Below are 17,274 nucleotides of genomic sequence, written 5' to 3'. Positions count from 1 at the left end.
AGGGAGTGTGGGATTTAGGGAGGGGGAGGAGGGGGAGGAGAAGAAGAAGAAGAAGAAGAAGAAGAGGGGGAGGAGGAGGAGGAGGGGAAGGAGAAGAAGAGGAGGAAGAAAGGAGGAGGAGGGCTGTGGGGTCCTTGATGCTCTCTGAGCTGGGTGGTTTTCTCGCAGACGTTTCATGACCCAACTAGGGAACATCATCAGTGCTAGAAGGGAGAGGAGGAGGAGGAGGAGGAAGAAGAAGAAGAAGAAGAAGAGGAGGAGGAGGAGGAGGAGGAGGAAGACTGTGGGGTCCTTGATGCTCTCTGAGCTGGGTGGTTTTCTTGCACACGTTTCATGACCCAACTAGGTAACATCATCAGTGCTAAAAGGGAGTGGGGTTTGTTTGTGGAGTAGAGGAGAAGGGGAGGAGGAGGAAGAGGCAAAAGGTGGTGGAAGAGAAAGTGGGGAGGAGGACAGTGGGGTCCTAGGTGTTCTTTGAGCTTGGTGGTTTTTCTGGCAGACGTTCCCTGACCCAGCTAGGTAACAACATCAGTGCTAGAAGGGAGTGGGGTTTGTTTGTGGAGTAGAGGAGAAGGGGAGGAGGAGGAAGAGGCAAAAGGTGGTGGAAGAGAAAGTGGGGAGGAGGACAGTGGGGTCCTAGGTGTTCTTTGAGCTTGGTGGTTTTTCTGGCAGACGTTCCCTGACCCAGCTAGGTAACAACATCAGTGCTAGAAGGGAGTGTGGGATTTAGGGAAGAAGAGGAGGAGGGCTGTGGGATCCTTGGTGCTCTCTAAGCTTGGTTGTTTTCTTGCAGACGTTTCATGACCCAACTAGGGAACATCATCAGTGCTACAAGGGAGTGGGATTTGCAGGGAGGAGGAGGAGGTAATATCAATGTGAGGAGAGAGGAGGGTTCGCTGTCTATATGCTGGTCTCCTGCCAATCACCAGGAGAAGTTGAGTTCTTGTACTGCCTTAGGCATGAAAGCCAGCTGGGTGACTCTGCCCAACAACTAGGCGACAGTGAGTTCTAGTTCCACTTTAGGCACGGAAGCCAGTTGGGTGATTTTGGGCCAGTCAGCAGGAGATGGCGAGTTCTAGTTCCGCTTTAGGCAAGAAAGCAACTTGGGTGACTTTGGGCCAATCCCCAGATGTTTCACACAAAATCTCACAAAGCTGTATGTGGCATTTTGCGTATGTGTGTGTGTGAGTCAGTTGTGTGGTGTTGTGTGTGTGTGTAAAGCGTGAAAGTTGGTTTTTGGTACTTATTGTTTTGTGTACTTTTATTATTTTTTATTATGTATTATTGGCCATGCCCACATGGTCACATGACCCCCCTCGAGCCACGCCCACCAATTAAGCCACACCCACCGAACCAGTAGGTGAATTTTTTTTTTAGATTTTTAGACCCCAGGAGGCATAAAAACACACCGCGGCGGTTGTGAAACGTTTATTGAACATTTATTAGCCACGAAATGACGGGGACGATGGGGGGGGGGGAAGACACTTTGGGACCCGGGTGGCGAAAACCAGCACATGCAGCGAGACGGAGGCTGCACCCCGATAACTTAAAAGAGCACCCCGTTTCCCTAAACACAATCCCTCCCCCCCCCACAACCTCTCCCAATGACAGCTTGCAAAAAAAAACAGAGATCTGGAGGAGGCGGCGGCGGTGACCAGGCAGTTCCCCTCCTGGGATTCGGGAGAAACGGAAAGCGGCGGGATGCGCTCGAACCCGACAGGCCCCCCCCCCATGACGCCTCGAGGGGGGGGATGTGTGAGGCTCACCCACATCCGGGGGCTTTGAGGAAAGGGGGGTGGCGCGGCGGGGCCGGGGGCGCCATCATCGCAGGCCTCCACGCAGGGCTAGGACCAAGTGAAGGACGGAACCGCCCTGGATCTTGTAGTCGGCGGCCGTTTTCTCATCGTTCCTGCAGGGAGGGCGGGAAGAGGAGACAAAAGAAAGGGGGGGGATGAACCCCTATTTTGGAATGGGGGTGTCAACTCCGGACAAATATATCATTCATCTTCTTTTCACGACCTCATAATCCCTTGCAGGGTGGGGCCTGGGCAACTGAATGGAGCTAGGAAAGTGTTTATTGGCCGGATGCCTTTCCTGTTGCCAGTGCGGAGTTCTGTTCAGCAGATACTACTCAGAGAGAGAAATATCCGCCTCTACCTAGGATCGAACTCACAGCCTCCCAATTGTGAGGTGAAAGCTCCACCTCTAGATTATATTAGAAATCTGGTGCCCAGGGGGAGGGGCTTTAGGGGTGGAAAAGAGGACCTATTTGATCCCAGATGCCCGATTCTTTGTTTTGGTCTGCCAGTAGCCTACAGAGCTGGCAACGGAGTCGGACAGCGATGAGGCTGAGGTGAGGCCAGGGCCATCGGGGAGTGAGGTGCGGACTCCAGAGCCTCCAGAGATTGACAGTAGTAAGGCAGAGGAACAGGAGGAGCCTATTCCTAATGCACGCATGAGAAGAGCTGCCAGAAGGCAAGAGCAGCTCAAGCAGAGAGGACAACTCGGGAGTAAGGCCAGGAGATGATTGGCCCCTCCCATAAGGTTTAAAACAGACCAGCACTGGTGTTTGAGCTTTGCCGGAAAACAATGTTGTAGCTGCGTCTTCTGCTCCGTCTTCTGCTTCGTGTATGTCTTTGTTTTTGTAGCTTCTGGACATTTGCCAGGAAGAGCCTTTGGCAGTTTGCCTAATTAGACTAAGGTTTGTGAGATAACTGAGGAATTTGTGTTGGGAGGCATTTGTTTTAATTTAATTGAACGACGCTGGGAATGAAGTAATTCCCAGCTGTTCGAATAAAGTTTGTTTTTTTCACGGACTGAGTTTCTTACTACCTACTTGGGCCTCAGTCATAACATTCTTCAACAAATCGTTTTTACTACTAAGATAAATCCAATCTTTTAAATTAATTACTGATTTATAACATGCTTGACTCAGAAATTGGACACGCATTGATTATGTTCAACTTGGAGTGGGGTGGTGGCCTGGAGGCGGAGCTCTCTCCCCTCACAATCAGGAGGCCATGAGTTCGATCCTAGGTAGAGGCAGATATTTCTCTCTCTCGGGCATGATGAGAATGTATCTGCTGAACAATACTCCGCATTGGCGACAGGAAGGGCATGCGGCCAGTAAAAAACACTCTGCTAGCTCCATTCAGTTGCCCAGACTCCACCCCTGCAAGGGATTATGGGGTTGTTAAAACATGATTGATTATATTCAACTTGAGAAAATTGAGTCGATAGCATCATTTTGTTAGATAATTAAGATTTTCCAAAGAAATAAGGGTACTAAGCGAAGATTTCATTTATAGAAAGTCCTTGACTTACAATTTTTCGCTTAGTGACTGTTGGAAGTTACAACGCACTGAGAAATAGGGACATGATGTTTCACACTTACAACCGTTGCATCCCAGCGGTCAGGCGATTGAAATTTAAACATCTGGCAACGGACTCATAGTTATGACAGTCGCAATGTCCCAGAGTCATGTGATTCGCTTTTGTGACCTCCTGACGAGCAATGTCCATGGGGAAGCCAGATTCACTTAACAACGGTGTTACTTTTGTTTTATGTATTATTTTTATAGTTTTCCCACGTATGATGCACACTGACGGTGGCATTTAATTTCGTTGTACGAGGTGCAAGGACAAGAAACTTACTAAATTAACAACCGCAGTGGTTGACTTAACAGTTGTGGCAGGAAAGGTCGTAAAACGGGACAAAACTCACTTAACAAATGTCTCACTTAGCAACATAAATGCTGGGCTCAATTGTGGTTGTAGCTTGAGGATTTCCGGTATTCAAGCACAGCCATTTCTATTTTCCCTAGTTTCATGGTTAAGAATTTCATTTATAAAGAAGCAACTTAGAACTAAGGAGAAATTTCCTGACAGTTAGAACAATTAATAAGTGGACCGACTTGCCTGCAGAAGTTGTGAATGCTCCAACACTGGAAATTTTTAAGAAAATGTTGGATAACCATCTGACTGAGATGGTGTAGGGTTTCCTGCCTGGGCAGGGGGTTGGACTAGAAGACCTCCAAGGTCCCTTCCAACTCTGTTATTATATTATATTATATTATATTATATTATATTATATTATATTATATTATATTATATTATATTATATTATATTATATTATATATTATATTATATTATATATTATATACTGTCCGATTAGAAAAACGATGTAGAAGTTAGATAAAACGACAGGACGTTTTTAGAAACTCCGATGGAGATTTAGCTATGTTTTAAGTCATATTTTAACTGGAAATATTATTCTCTACCTGTGTGACATTTAGTTCAATTCAAAGGATGTTAAAATATAAAGCACCAATATATATATATATATTTAAAAAAAGACAATAGAATAATAAAAAACACCACAAAGAAAACATTACAACAAAGGTGTTTTTAAAAAAAATAAAAATAAAATAAAGACTGACACATATACATGCTCTCTCCCTCGGTTGAAACTCACATTTGCTTGCCGCTGTAGATGAGCCGCTGCTGTTGAGGCGGGATACCTTCCTTTTCTTCCACCCGCTCTTTTATTCTTTCCACCTGAAAGGGAGCAGAGAAAGGGGAAAAAAAAAGAGAGTAAGGTCATTTTCCCCAGAGAACAGCTCTTAACTTCCACCCGTTGGGAGGAGGGGAACGGGACTTTGACAAGCGACACGGGATGATTTTAGACCAATGTTTGTTGTCAACCGTGGCAACGTTAAGACGGGTGGACTTCAACTCCCAGAATTCCCCAGCTAGCCAGTCAGCCATCTTCAAATTGCCAAGTTTGAAAAACACTGTTTGTCGTGTCCCACCCCCACTCCGACGAATGAGTCAAGGAAGTCCGTAACAAATTTGGCAACGAAGCCTCTGCAGCTTGGCAATTTCATTCGAGGTTTATCAGGGCAGGCAGGAGTCCAAGCTGTGACTTCAGCGATAGGGTCCGGTATCAGCAAACCAGGTAAGACTTTGCTTGACTCAAGGTTGGAATGTCAAAAGCAGGTCCTTTATATAGGCTGTGGGGTGTGGCTCCATGACTCAGCATTTATCCAGGTCTGCCCCACCCGTCCTTCTGCTGGTGTCGCCTCTCAGATCTCCGGAAGCGAGGGTCCACCCAATCTAAATTGTTTTCAGCTGGATCTGCTGTCAGCGTCTGGAAAAGGGAGGGGTCAGAGGGAGTAGGCCCGGGTAATTCTACCACCTGGCTGGCTTCCTGCTCTGAAGGCTGAGCCAAAGGAAGGATTGGCCCATGCCTGGGAAGCCCGTAAGGCAAAACTCACAAAGTTTCGACACCCCTGGTAACATAAGTCTATTTCTCAACTTGAAGATGGGTGGACTTCAACTCCCAGAATTCCCCAGGCTAGCCTGCCTGCCCCTTATCTTCAGGTGACCAAGCTTGAAAAAAAACTATTTTAGATGTTTGACTTGGAGGACCATAAAGCAAGTTTACAAAGTTTTGAAACTCACAAAGCCTGTAACCAGCGATGGGTGGACTTCAACTCATGCTGGCTGGGGAATTCTGGGAGTTGAAGTCCACCCATCTTCCAGTTCCCCAAGACTAAGAAACATTGCTATAATGATTCTGCTCCAAGAAAACACTCCAGTATCTTCTCGCCAACCTATGGCTGTTTTTCAAAGCTGCTACGGGTGAAGGCCCGTGATGGCCTTCTCTGTTGGAGCTCCTACGCTCTGGAACGAACTTCCCCCTGGCCTACGCCAAGTGCCTGACCTTCGGACCTTTCGCCGTGAGCTGAAAACACACTTATTTATTCAAGCGGGACTGGCTTAATAGTTTTATTAAATTTTAATTGGGGTTTTATTATTTTAGGGTTTTAAATTTTAAATTTTTAATGTCGGCCATTTTTGCAATATGTTTCGTTTTAAATTTTTTGTTTTAATTGTATATATATTGGGTTTTTTATCTTTTGGCTGTACCTGAGTCCTTCGGGAGAAGGGTGGTATAAAAATCTAATAAAATAAAATAAAAAAATAAATAAATGGCGAACCTATGCCACAGGCATGTGGAGCCGTATCGGTGGGCACGTGAGCTTAGCTCTGGCGCGCATGCGTGTGCCGGCCAGTTGATTTTTGGGCTTTCTGGGCCTACCGGAAGTAGGAAAATGGGCTGTTTCCAGCTTCCGGAGGGCTTGGGGTGGGGAAAGGCCCATTTTTTGTTCTTCCCAGGCTCCTAGAAAGGCTCTGGAGCCTGGAGAAAGCAAAAAACGGGCCTTCTAGACCTACTGGAAGTCGGCAAACAGGCTGTTTCTGGCCTCAGGGGGGAGGGGCAGGCCGTCTTCGTCCTCCCCAGGCTCCTAGAAAGGCTCTGGAGCCTGGAGAGAGCAAAAAACGGGCTTTCTACTCCTATTGGAAGTCAGCAAACAGGCTGTTTCCAGCCTCGGGGAGGGTGGGGAGGGGCAGGCCATCTTCGCCCTCCCCAGGCTCCTAGAAAGGCTCTGGAGCCTGGGGAGAGCAAAAAACGGGCTTTCTACTCCTACTGGAAGTCGGCAAACAGGCTGTTTCCAGCCTTGGGGAGGGTGGGGAGGGGCAGGCCGTCTTCGCCCTCCCCAGGCTCCTAGAAAGGCTCTGGAGCCTGGAGAGAGCAAAAAACAGGCTTTCTACTCCTATTGGAAGTCAGCAAACAGGCTGTTTCCAGCCTCGGGGAGGGTGGGGAGGGGGAGGCCGTCTTTGCCCTCTCCAGGCTCCTAGAAAGGCTCTGGAGCCTGGGGAGAGCAAAAAACAGGCTTTCTAGTCCTACTGAAAGTCGGCAAACAGGCTGTTTCCAGCCTCGGGGAGGGGGAGGCCGTCTTCGCCCTCCCCAGGCTCCTAGAAAGGCTCTGGAGCCTTGGAAGAGTGAAAAACGGGCCCACCGTGCCATCGGGTGCCAAAAGTGGGGGTCGTGTGTGCATGCCAGGGTGGGTGGGAGGTAGCATAGAATGATGGGTGCCCCCCCCCCGCTTTTGACATGCGATGGCAAAAAGGTTAGCCATCAATGGTGTAGGCCCTCAATATCTGATCACTGTCAGAACAGCTTCTCCAGGAACCAACAGGAGGGCTGAGGGAAAGTGGCAGGGATTCCTATCCAGTTGAACACACCTGGGGGTCATTAGCATTGTATGTTCTGGTGGGGGATGAAATGGAGGTTATGGAAAAAGTGTCCGTCAATGAAGGAAGCCATTGCGTGAGAAGAAAAATTGAGAAGGAAAAATTAGCCAACAGTTGCAAGCTGAAGAGCAAAGGATGAGGTTTTTTTTGTTTTGTTTTGTTTTTGCATTTATATCCCGCCCTTCTCCGAAGACTCAGGGCGGCTTACACTATGTCAAGCAATAGTCTTCATCCATTTGTATACTATATACAAAGTCAACTTATTGCCCCCCAACAATCTGGGTCCTCATTTTACCTACCTTATAAAGGATGGAAGGCTGAGTCAACCTTGGGCCTGGTGGGACTTGAACCTGCAATATTGCAAGCAGTTGCTGTTAATAATAGGCTGCATTAGCCTGTTGCGCCACCAGAGGCCCTTAACCAGAGGTTAAGGATGTAGGGAGTTTATAGGACCGAGTAACAGAGTTGGAAGGGACCTTGGAGGTCTTCTAGTCCAACCCCCTGCCTAGGTGGCTGAATCGTTCTTTCTCTCTGTAGGGAAGCGCTGAAGAAGCTTCTTGGATGAGAAGTGAAACGTCTTCAAAGAAAAAAAACACACCAGAAAGTCCAGTTGCCTCTTGAAAAAGCACCTTGGGGCTACGGAGGGGGTGGTGTTTTTCTGTGATCCTGGCTCCTTATCTGGGGATCAATTGATCAGAACACAGCTGGAAGGGACCTTGAAGGTCTTCTAGTCCAGCCCCCCTGCTCAAGCGGGAAACCTCAAGCACCATTTCAGACGTAAGTGGCTATCCAATTTCTTCCAGCGATGGAGCAAATATACATCTTCTGGTGACAAGCTGTTCCACTGGTTAACTGTCCTTGCTGTTAGAAAGTTTCTCCTTACTTCCAGGTTGTTTCTCTCCTTGATGAGTTTCTATCCGTTGCTTCTTCTCCTGCCTTCAGGTGGTTTGGAGAACCTCTTCTTTGTGGCAGCCCCTCAAATACTGGAAGACTGCTACCATGTCACCCCTAGTCCTTCTTTTTCTCTAGATTAGCCAAGCCCAGTCCCTGCAACTGTTCATTATGTGTTTTAGTCTCCAGTCTCTTAATCATCTCAAAAGCATTCAATTTGTATGACCTGCTTAAAGGTAAAGGTTCCCCTCGCACATCTGTGCTAGTTGTTCCTGACTCTAGGGGGCGGTGCTCATCTCCGTTTCAAAGCCGAAGAGCCAGCTCTGTCGGAAGACGTCTCCGTGGTCATGTGGCTGGAATGACTCAACGCCAAAGGCGCACGGGAACGCTGTTCCCTTCCCGCCAAAGGTGGTCCCTATTTTTTCTACTTGCATTTTTTTAACGTGCTTTCAAACTGCTAGGTTGGCAGAAGCTGGGACGAGTCACGGGAGTTACGCGGCGCTAGGGATTCGAAGCGCTGAACTGCCGACCTTTCGATTGACAAGCTCAGCATCTTCGCCGCTGAGCCACCGCGTCCCTACGACCCACTTAGATTACATTAAATTCTCCTCACTGAAATTAAATCAAATTGCTTAATTGTAGCCTCTGACTATCATTAAGTGTTGTACCTTGATGGAGGTACCTTTTCTTTTATGTCCATTGAGAGCGTATGCACCAAGACAAATTCCTTGTGTGTCCAATCACACTTGGCCAATAAAAAATTCTATTATTATCTATTATTAAATTAAATTATCCAGCCCCCTAATCACCTTCTGTGCACTTTTTCCCAATGTCTCGACATCTTTTTTCTGGTAAGGTGGCGATGAAAACCGGACGCAGGATTCCAGGTGTGGCCTTACTAAGATTGTAGAAAGAAGAGGTGGGGGTAGGGCACAGTGGAGGAGTCACCCCTGCCCCATTTTGCACGGAAACACCTTCCTCTCTTTCTACAAATATTTGGAGGTCGGGGGGTGAACTGCGTTTGAAGGCAAAGCAGGACACGTAACAAGGATAGACATCAAGATCAAAACCCACCCCATCCTTTTGAGGGCCGATACCTTGTCCGTCGGTTCGATATCGATTTCTATCTCTTTGCCGGTCAGCGTCTGCAAGGAAAGAGAGGGGGGGAAAAAACAAAACACAAAACGGTTCATCAAACCACCATCGTCCACTCCCTCCGCAGAATCCCACTCTTGGTTCAATTCTAAAGAGAGAAAGGGAATGGATCTGCTAACGTTTGTTATCTGTGAGGAACTCTCCTGGCTTACGAATCAATAACTTGTTGCTGGCAATCCTTATGATTTATATTGATATATTGATCATCAATTGTGTTGTAAATGTTGTACCTTGATGAAGGTATCTTTTCTTTTATGTACACTGAGAGCATATGCACCAAGACAAATTCCTTGTGTGTCCAATCACACTTGGCCAATAAAATTCTATTCTATTCTATTCTATTCTAATAAAAGGATGTTTCATTCATCTACGTTTCCGGCTTAGGTTGCCTTTGGACAGAGGCAGACCAGGCTAAGAAATCTTGCTGGCGTTTATAGAATAGAGAAACAGACTTGGAAGGGACCTTGGAGGTCTTCTAGTCCAACCCCCTGCCTAGGTAGGAAACCCTACACCCATAATGGCGAATCTATGACCATATCAGTGGGCAGTGAGCTCAGCTCTGGCGCGCACATGTGGGCCGGCCAGCTGATTTTCGGGCCTTCTGGGCCCACTGGAAGGAGGCTGTTTCCGGCCTCCTGAGGGCCTGGGGGGGAGGAAGACCCATTGTTTTGCTCTCCCCAGGTTCCTAGAAAGGCTCTGGAGCCTGAGGAGAGCAAAAAACGGGCTTTCCGGTCCTACCGGAAGTTGGCAAACAGGAGGACTTCCAGGGGGGAGGGAGGCCGTTTTAGCCCTCCCCAGGCTCCTAGAAAGGCTCTGGAGCCTGGGGAGAGTGACAAACAGGCCCACCGTGCCATCGGGTGCCAAACGTGGGGGTCGCGTGTGCATGCAGGGGGTGGGTGACATAGAATTATGGGTGTGGGCACACACACACATACCCGCAACCCCCCCATTTTTGGCAAAAAGATTAGCCATCACTGCCCTACACCACTTCAGACAAATGGTTATCTAATCTCTTTTTAAAAACTTCCAGTGTTGGAGAATTCACAACTTCTGGAGGGAGGTTGTTCCATGGATTAATTGTCTAAATGTCAGGAAATTTCTCCTTAGTTCTAAGTTGCTTCTCTCCTTGATTAGTTTCCACCTATTTTTTATTGTCCTGCCCTCAGGTGCTTTGGAGAATAGCTTGACTCCCTCTTCTTTGTGGCAACCCCTGAGATATTGGAAGACTGCTATCATGTCTCCCCTAGTCCTTCTTAGCATCAAACTAGACATACCCAGTTCCTGCAACCGTTCATTATATGTTTTACCCTCCAGTCTCCTCATTGTCTTTGTTGCTCTTCTCTGCACTCTTTCTAGAGTCTCCACGTCTTTTTTACATCGTGGTGACCAAAACAGGATACAGTATTCCAAGTGTGGCCTTACCAAGGCCTTATAAAGTGGTATTAACACTTCAAGCGATCTTAATTATATCCCTCTGTTAATGCAGCCTAGAACTGTGTTGGCTTTTTTTGGCAGCTGCCGCACATGGCTGACTCCTATTTAAGTGATTGTCCACTAGGACTCCAAGATCCCTCTCACAGTTACTACTATTGAGCTGTCGTGTCCCACTCCTCCGCTGACGGCCGGGTCAGGGAAATCCGAATCAGGCGTGCCTCTGCAGCTCTGCCAAAGTCCTAGCAAAGTCCTCAGGGCAGGCAGGAGACCAGAAAGTGACTTCAGCAAGATATGTTTAGACTTTGCCTGACTCAGAGAATGCCAGAAAGCAGATCCTTTATATAGGCCATGGGGTGTGGCTCCATGACTCAGCACTTATCCAGGCCTGCCCCTCCCTTCTTTCTGTTGCCTCCGCCTATCACGTCTTCTGACGCGAGGGTCACTCCAGTCTGCAGCTGTTGGCAATTGACCTCCCTCAAGCTCACATGCTGTGGAGGAGGGGGAGGGGTCTAGTTGCTCCGTTTGCCTGGGCATGGAGCCAGAGCTGGGGGCTGGAGGTATTTCCTCCTCTTCAGCCTGTCTGGGCATGGAGCCAGGGCTGGGGCCGGGAGGCATACTAGGACATTCCTCCGTGTTCGGAAGCAGATAAGAAGACCCTGGCTGTGGTGAGATCGGACGAGACACAACATGAGCAAGATACCACAAACGGTAATGCTGTGGGTTTTTTTAAGCTAATTTATAGCTAAGAGAGGAAGCCCTCACATCTTTTAATTACCAGCTGTGCCTCCGAGAAGAGCCGGCTTCTAATTAACATCCAAAATGACTAGGTTTCCAAGCTATTAATTAGATTTAGGCTTGGAGATTTTGCCCATTCTTCATCATCGCTGGTTTAGCTCATGCAGCGGTTATTAATACTTTGAAGTCAAATATCTGAACAGAATTTCAAAGAGGAGAGGAAGACGTTCACTTAGTGAATCAGTATGCAGAATAATAGCGTCACGGCCTTGGAAGGGACTTTAGAGGTCTTCTAGTCCAACCCTCTGTTCAAGAAGGAGATTCGGAGATTCTATACCGTTTTTGACAAATGGTTGTCCAGTCTCTTCTTTAAAAAACCCTCCAATGATGGAGCATTCACAACTTCTGGTGGCAAGTCGTTCCTCTGGTTAATTGTCCTCACTGTTAGGGAGTTTCTCCTTAATTCCAGGTCGATTAGTTTCCATCCATTGTTTCTTGTTCTTTCTTCTGGTGCTTTGGAGAAGAGCTTGACTCCTCTTCTTTGGGGCAGCCCCTCAAATATTGGAAGACTGCTATCATTGTCACCCCTAGTCCTTCTCTTCATTACATGAATTTTTTATTAAGTCCTTCTTTTCGTTCCTCTTAGAATGCTGCTTTCTAGAAATCTAGGGCAGGGGTCTGCAAACTTGGCTCTTTTAAGATTTGTGGACTTCGGCAAAGCTGGCTGAGGAACTTTGGGAGTTGAAGTCCACAAGTCTTAAAAGAGCCAAGTTTGCAGACTATTGTGCCTCGTCCTCCCTCCTCTCCTCAGCCGGGCCCCTCCCGTCTCCTCCCAGGCCTGTTAACAGACTCGGAGTCTGATAATGAAGATGAACGGCCTGTCATGCCTCCAGCCCCAGGCTCTGGCCCCATGCCCGGACAGGATGTCAGGAATGAACAAACAAATCTCACTCCTACAGCGTGTGAGCCGGGAGCCAGCCACGTGCTGGAATTACCGACAGCAGATCCAGCTGAAGAGAATTCACAGTAGGAGGATCCTCGCTTCTGGAGATCTGAGAGGCGATGCCAGCAGAAGGAAGGGAGGGGCAGGCCTGGATAAATGCTGAGTCATGGAGCCACACCCCACAGCCTATATAAAGGACCTGCTTGTGGCATTCCAACCTTGAGTCAAGCAAAGCCTCATCTAGTTTGCTGAAGTCACAACTTGGACTCCTGCCTGCCCTGAGAAACGTGGAAGGAATTTGACAAAGCTGCAGAGGCTTCATGGCCACGCTTGATACAGACTTCCTAGACCCGGTCGTCGGAGGGGGAGGGGGACACGACATCAGACCCCTGACCTAGGGCAATCTGAGCAGGAGTGAATTTACCTTTGAACAGAATATAATCTTTTCAGTGTCAGCCAGCAAGTAATAGTTTCTAATGATAACAAAGGATACCGAGTTTAATGAACCATACGATGAATACTTAAGGCTAACAAAATACATGCAGTCCATCTGAACTCAGAGGCATGTGAAAGCACAACAGCATGCCAGGTGTGATCCACCAACAGCCGGCGGAGCTAGCAGCGGAGTCGGACAGTGAGGAGGCTGGGGAGGACAATGGGTCAGTGCTTGAGTCAGGGGAAGGCCCGGACCAGGGCTCTGTGCTGGGGGCAGAGATGGGGTCAGGGCCATCTGGGAGCGATGCGTGGATTCCAGAGCTCCAGATCAGACATCAGAGAGGCAGAGGAACAGGAGGAACCTGTTCCTCGTGCACGCATGCGAAGAGCTGCCAGAAGGCAAGAGCAGTTAAAGCAAAAAGGACAACTCGGGAGTAAGGCCAGGAGATGATTGGCCCCTCCCATAAGGCTTAAAAGAGCAGCAATGGCTCTTGGGCTCTTTGTAGGAAAGCAACATTGCTACACTGATTTCTAGTCGGCATCTCGTTTCTGAACTTTGTGGGGCTTTGGCAAGAAAAGCCTTGGGCAGGGTGCCAAAGAAGACAAACGTTTGTGATAAGGCTGAAGGACTTCATTTTGGAATTAATTTGGACTAAGCTGAGAATGAAGTAATTCTCAGCTGTTCTAATAAACTATGTTTCTTTAGGACCGATTGTGTCTGGTATAACTACTTGGACCTGGGTCACAACACCAGGGTTGACTAAAACAACAACAACAGCAACAATATTATTAAACCTGCATGCTCCCTGACTTTCAATGTCTCCAGACAGTTCCCAACCATTACAATAAAATCAGTAAGATTTAGCCAGAAAGACGAAAGTTGACAAGACCGATTTGAAGTGAGGGGAATTTCATTCTACTTTGACGGAGCCTGGGAGAAAATGCAAGAGGAAAATCAAAAGTATGATTAAAAGTTAGAAACGGTGAGAATCCTCCAAATGATAAGTGTCGTCTCCTCGCAAAATGGATGAAAATTAGTTGGTTGGAGTCCAACAATCCATTTTAGGTGATAAACCAGGAAAAAAGCCGCTCAGCGTCACTTGACCCGCGAGATGGATAGCAAAATAAATTTGATCAATAAATGAAGCAGTTTGTACGCGAACGTATAGCGGAGAATGCGAGATTATAATGTATGATTATTGTTGGGGTTGGTCGCACAGTCAGCCAGATGTTTAGACTGGATTTGGCATTTTTGTCCACCTCCCGAGTCCTTTCCTAGGCCTGGGATAGGTAGATTAACAGATTAACAGACTTGGAAGGGACCTTGGCGGTCATCTAGTCCAACCCCCTGTTCCAGCAGGAGATCTTACGCCATTTCTGACAAGATGGCAGTCCAGTCTCTTCTTGAAAGCTTCCAGGAATGAAGCTTCTTCCACAACTTCTGAAGGGAACTTCTGTTCCATCGGTTGACGGTTCTCACTGTCAGAAAATGTCTTGTTATTTCCAGGTTGAATCTCTCCTTGGTCAGTTTCCATTCATTACTCTTTCGGGTGCTTTGGAAAAGAGTTTGACCCCCTCATCTCTGGGGCAGCCCCCCAAATATTGGATGTTGATATTTGATGGTGTTAAAGGTACTGTTGTCACAGGATGTAAGCGATTCTGAGTAAAGCTGCTTTTTATAATTGACCGATGGGGATTCCTGTCAATGCTGATGGTGTTCAAGAGGTGGCTCCAGATATTTTGGGATTGCATCCAAAGCTCCTAATGCTATTGGTCCTAACTTTGCTTTCTTTTGCCACTGTCGTTCTATTCCTATTTGCAGGTCTTTGTATTTTGTTACCTTCTCTTCTCGCCTGCTGTCTGCAGACGCTGTCATGTCAACTATCCAGACTATTATTTTTTTTTGCCTTTGTTATGATATTATGAAATTTGTATGCCGCCCATCTCTGCCAAGTAACTCACAATACCATCAATAACTGAATAAAACAATTATGGGATTAAAACGTTTGAACAGCAGACATTAAAAACATTTATATTAATATTCAAGCAGAGAAAAAGCTAACGTGTACACAGGGTGGACTTGTGAGATCTTGCACGAAAACTACTTAGCCTCCTCCGAAATGAGAGACACACACGCCCTCTATCAGAGCTGTTTCATAGCATCCCGTGTAGGTGTGGTCCTAGTTGTGTGTCCATTAGTCTTCTGTGTTGTAATGGCGTGACAACGAATGTGATAGAAGGTCTCATTCCCAGAACTCAGGACGTTTCCACGCAGCCCATTACCCAGGTCGTTACAACACAGAAGACTAATGGGCACACAACTAGGACCACACCCACACAGGATGCTACAAAACAGCCGACCAATCGGCAAACACCCACTTCATCTACCAATCAAGATGCAACCACACAGCCAACCAACCCGCTCACAGCAACTCTCCACCTCCCCACCAGTATTTATAGAGAGACGGCAGCTCTGACCACGCTTTGCTCGCACAAGCATGAAGCTGAAAGCACCAGCCTGAAGATGACGAGTGAGACCTCGTCAAAAAGTCACCAAGATGCTCTCAATCTTACATGAGAAAAGACCCGAATACGTCAAGACCTACATATGTATGTATATGTGTGTGTGTGTGTGTGTGTGTGTGTGAATGTATGTGTATGTGTATGCACATGTGTATATATAGGTATTTGTTTTTGTAGGTTTTCACGGGTATAGGTATGTAGGTCTTGGTGTATTCGGGTCTTTTCCCGTGTAAGGTTGAAAATATCTAGGCGACATTTCGACGAGGTCCCACTCGTCATCTTCAGGTTGATGCTTTCGGCTTCATGCTTGTGCGAGCTAAGCGTGGTCGGAGCTGCCATCTCTCTATAAATACTGGTGGGGAGGTGTGGAGTGCCGGCTTTGTTGCTGTAAGCGGATTGGTTGGCTGTGTTATTACATCTTGGTTGGTTGATGGAGTTGATGTTTGCAGATTGGTCAGCTGTTTCGTAGCATCCTGTGTGGGTGTGGTCCTAGCTGTGTGCCCATTCGTCTTAACGACCTGGGTAATGGACTGGGCTGCAACATCCTGAACTCTAGTGCTGTGACATCCTGAGTACTGGGCTGCGACATCCCGAGCAGATGGCTGTGATGCAGCATCCCGGGCGCTGGTCTGGCTCCGAGTCCGAGGTCCTGTCATGTGTTCATGGTGTGTGTCAGCTTGCTCTGCGTGGGGATCGGAGGGGGGGTGCAGCGGCCGTGGTCTGGCTTCTGGATGGTGGTTGTATGTCGTCTATGGGATGGGTTTGGGTTTGAATCCGGTGAGGATGATTGGTGATGGTTCTCCTGGGTCCGGTGTCAATTGGGTCCGACCATGCTTTGCTCGCACAAGCACGAAGCCGAAAGCACCAGCCTGAAGATGACGAGTGAGACCTCGTGGAAACGTCGCCAAGATACTCTCAACCTTACACGGGCCGGATAGCTCAGGCTGGTAAGGCCTGTTATTAAGAACACAAAGCCTGCAATTACTGCAGGTTCAAGCCCGGCCCAAGGTTGACTCAGCCTTCCATCCTTTATAAGGTAGGTAAAATGAGGACCCAGATTGTTGGGGGGGCAATAAGTTGACTTTGTAAAAATATACAAATAGAATGAGACTATTGCCTTATACACTGTAAGCCGCCCTGAGTCTTCGGAGAAGGGCGGGATATAAATGTAAACAAACAAAAAAAAAAAAGACCCGAATACGCCAAGACCTCCATATATATCTATATACACACACACATACATACATATATATATATATATATATAAAAATATCCTCAGGCTTCGATTGAAGGAAGGCTACTACATCCCTGGGATTGCGGTGCCTTTTTGTGGGGATTGTGCGGATTGTAACAGTCACAGAGTTGGAAGGGACCCTGGAGGTCATCTAGCCCAACCCCTTCCTTCCTGTAGTAAGGATTCGAACCGCCGAACTTGTGTCCCCTGAGGCAACCTACGTCTTTTGTGCCGGGGTCCTAAGGGAGGCCGCCCTTCACGGCCTGGCAGAGAGAGACACACACAGAGAGGGGGGAGGGGAAAGCAGCTCTACCGGTTGAGTTTCTGCCTGCCGGCGCCTCAGAGCCGCCCATAATGCACCGCGGCCGGCGCTCCCCGGGATGCCGCGCCTCAGCGCACGTGGGAAAGGCCCGTCGGCGGCTCCCCTCGGCCGCAGCCTTCCCGCCTCACCTTCACTTTGATCAGCATCGTGGCCGCGTCGCTTGCCCGCCCCGGTGCCTCTCTCAGCGCCGCCCAACCTCGGAAGCGACCTCGGAAGCGGAACTGGCTTTCTCCGCGAGGACGCCGCGCTCCCGACGGATTGCTTCCGGTCTCCTGTGACGTCACTTCCGTCTCTTGTTCCTTTCATTCAAAAGCCCGGGAGAGACTCCTCCTAGAGGGATAGCCTTCCGCCGCTGTCGCGCTGCATTATGGGAGATGCTGTCTTTTTTTCCCCCCCCCATAGGGTCGCTGGGGTTAAATGGAGCGAGGGGACTCCGTTTCCCAGCACGCCCCGCGATTTTCTGTCACGGCTCTTCTTTTTTTGAGAGGCTGCTTAAAAGAAAG

At 48.1% G+C, this 17,274-nt stretch overlaps 1 protein-coding gene across 2 annotated transcripts; it reads right to left on the bottom strand.

Moving 5' to 3' along the window:
* Positions 1-1,412: 1,412 nt before the first annotated feature.
* NEDD8 (NEDD8 ubiquitin like modifier) lies at positions 1,413-17,031 on the bottom strand. 2 transcript variants are annotated; one of them, XM_058182973.1, is made up of 4 exons: positions 16,900-17,031; positions 9,088-9,135; positions 4,476-4,558; positions 1,413-1,909 (listed from the first exon to the last, which is right to left on the bottom strand). In XM_058182973.1, exons 1-4 carry the CDS (start codon positions 16,915-16,917, stop codon positions 1,822-1,824), a joined length of 237 nt encoding a protein of 78 aa, XP_058038956.1. In that variant the 5' UTR covers positions 16,918-17,031; the 3' UTR covers positions 1,413-1,821. The 2 variants fall into 2 exon arrangements, with proteins under 2 accessions (XP_058038956.1, XP_058038955.1); XM_058182972.1 differs by lacking the exons at positions 1,413-1,909; positions 4,476-4,558 and adding exons at positions 4,579-5,150; positions 8,800-8,888 and having other exon boundaries at positions 16,763-16,903.
* Positions 17,032-17,274: the final 243 nt, after the last annotated feature.

This window comes from Ahaetulla prasina, chromosome 4 (assembly GCF_028640845.1).
Source record: "Ahaetulla prasina isolate Xishuangbanna chromosome 4, ASM2864084v1, whole genome shotgun sequence".
In the NCBI taxonomy this organism is placed as follows: domain Eukaryota; kingdom Metazoa; phylum Chordata; class Lepidosauria; order Squamata; family Colubridae; genus Ahaetulla; species Ahaetulla prasina.
The sequence above is the reverse complement of the archived record's forward strand: the minus strand, read 5'-3'. Positions and strand labels throughout refer to the sequence as shown.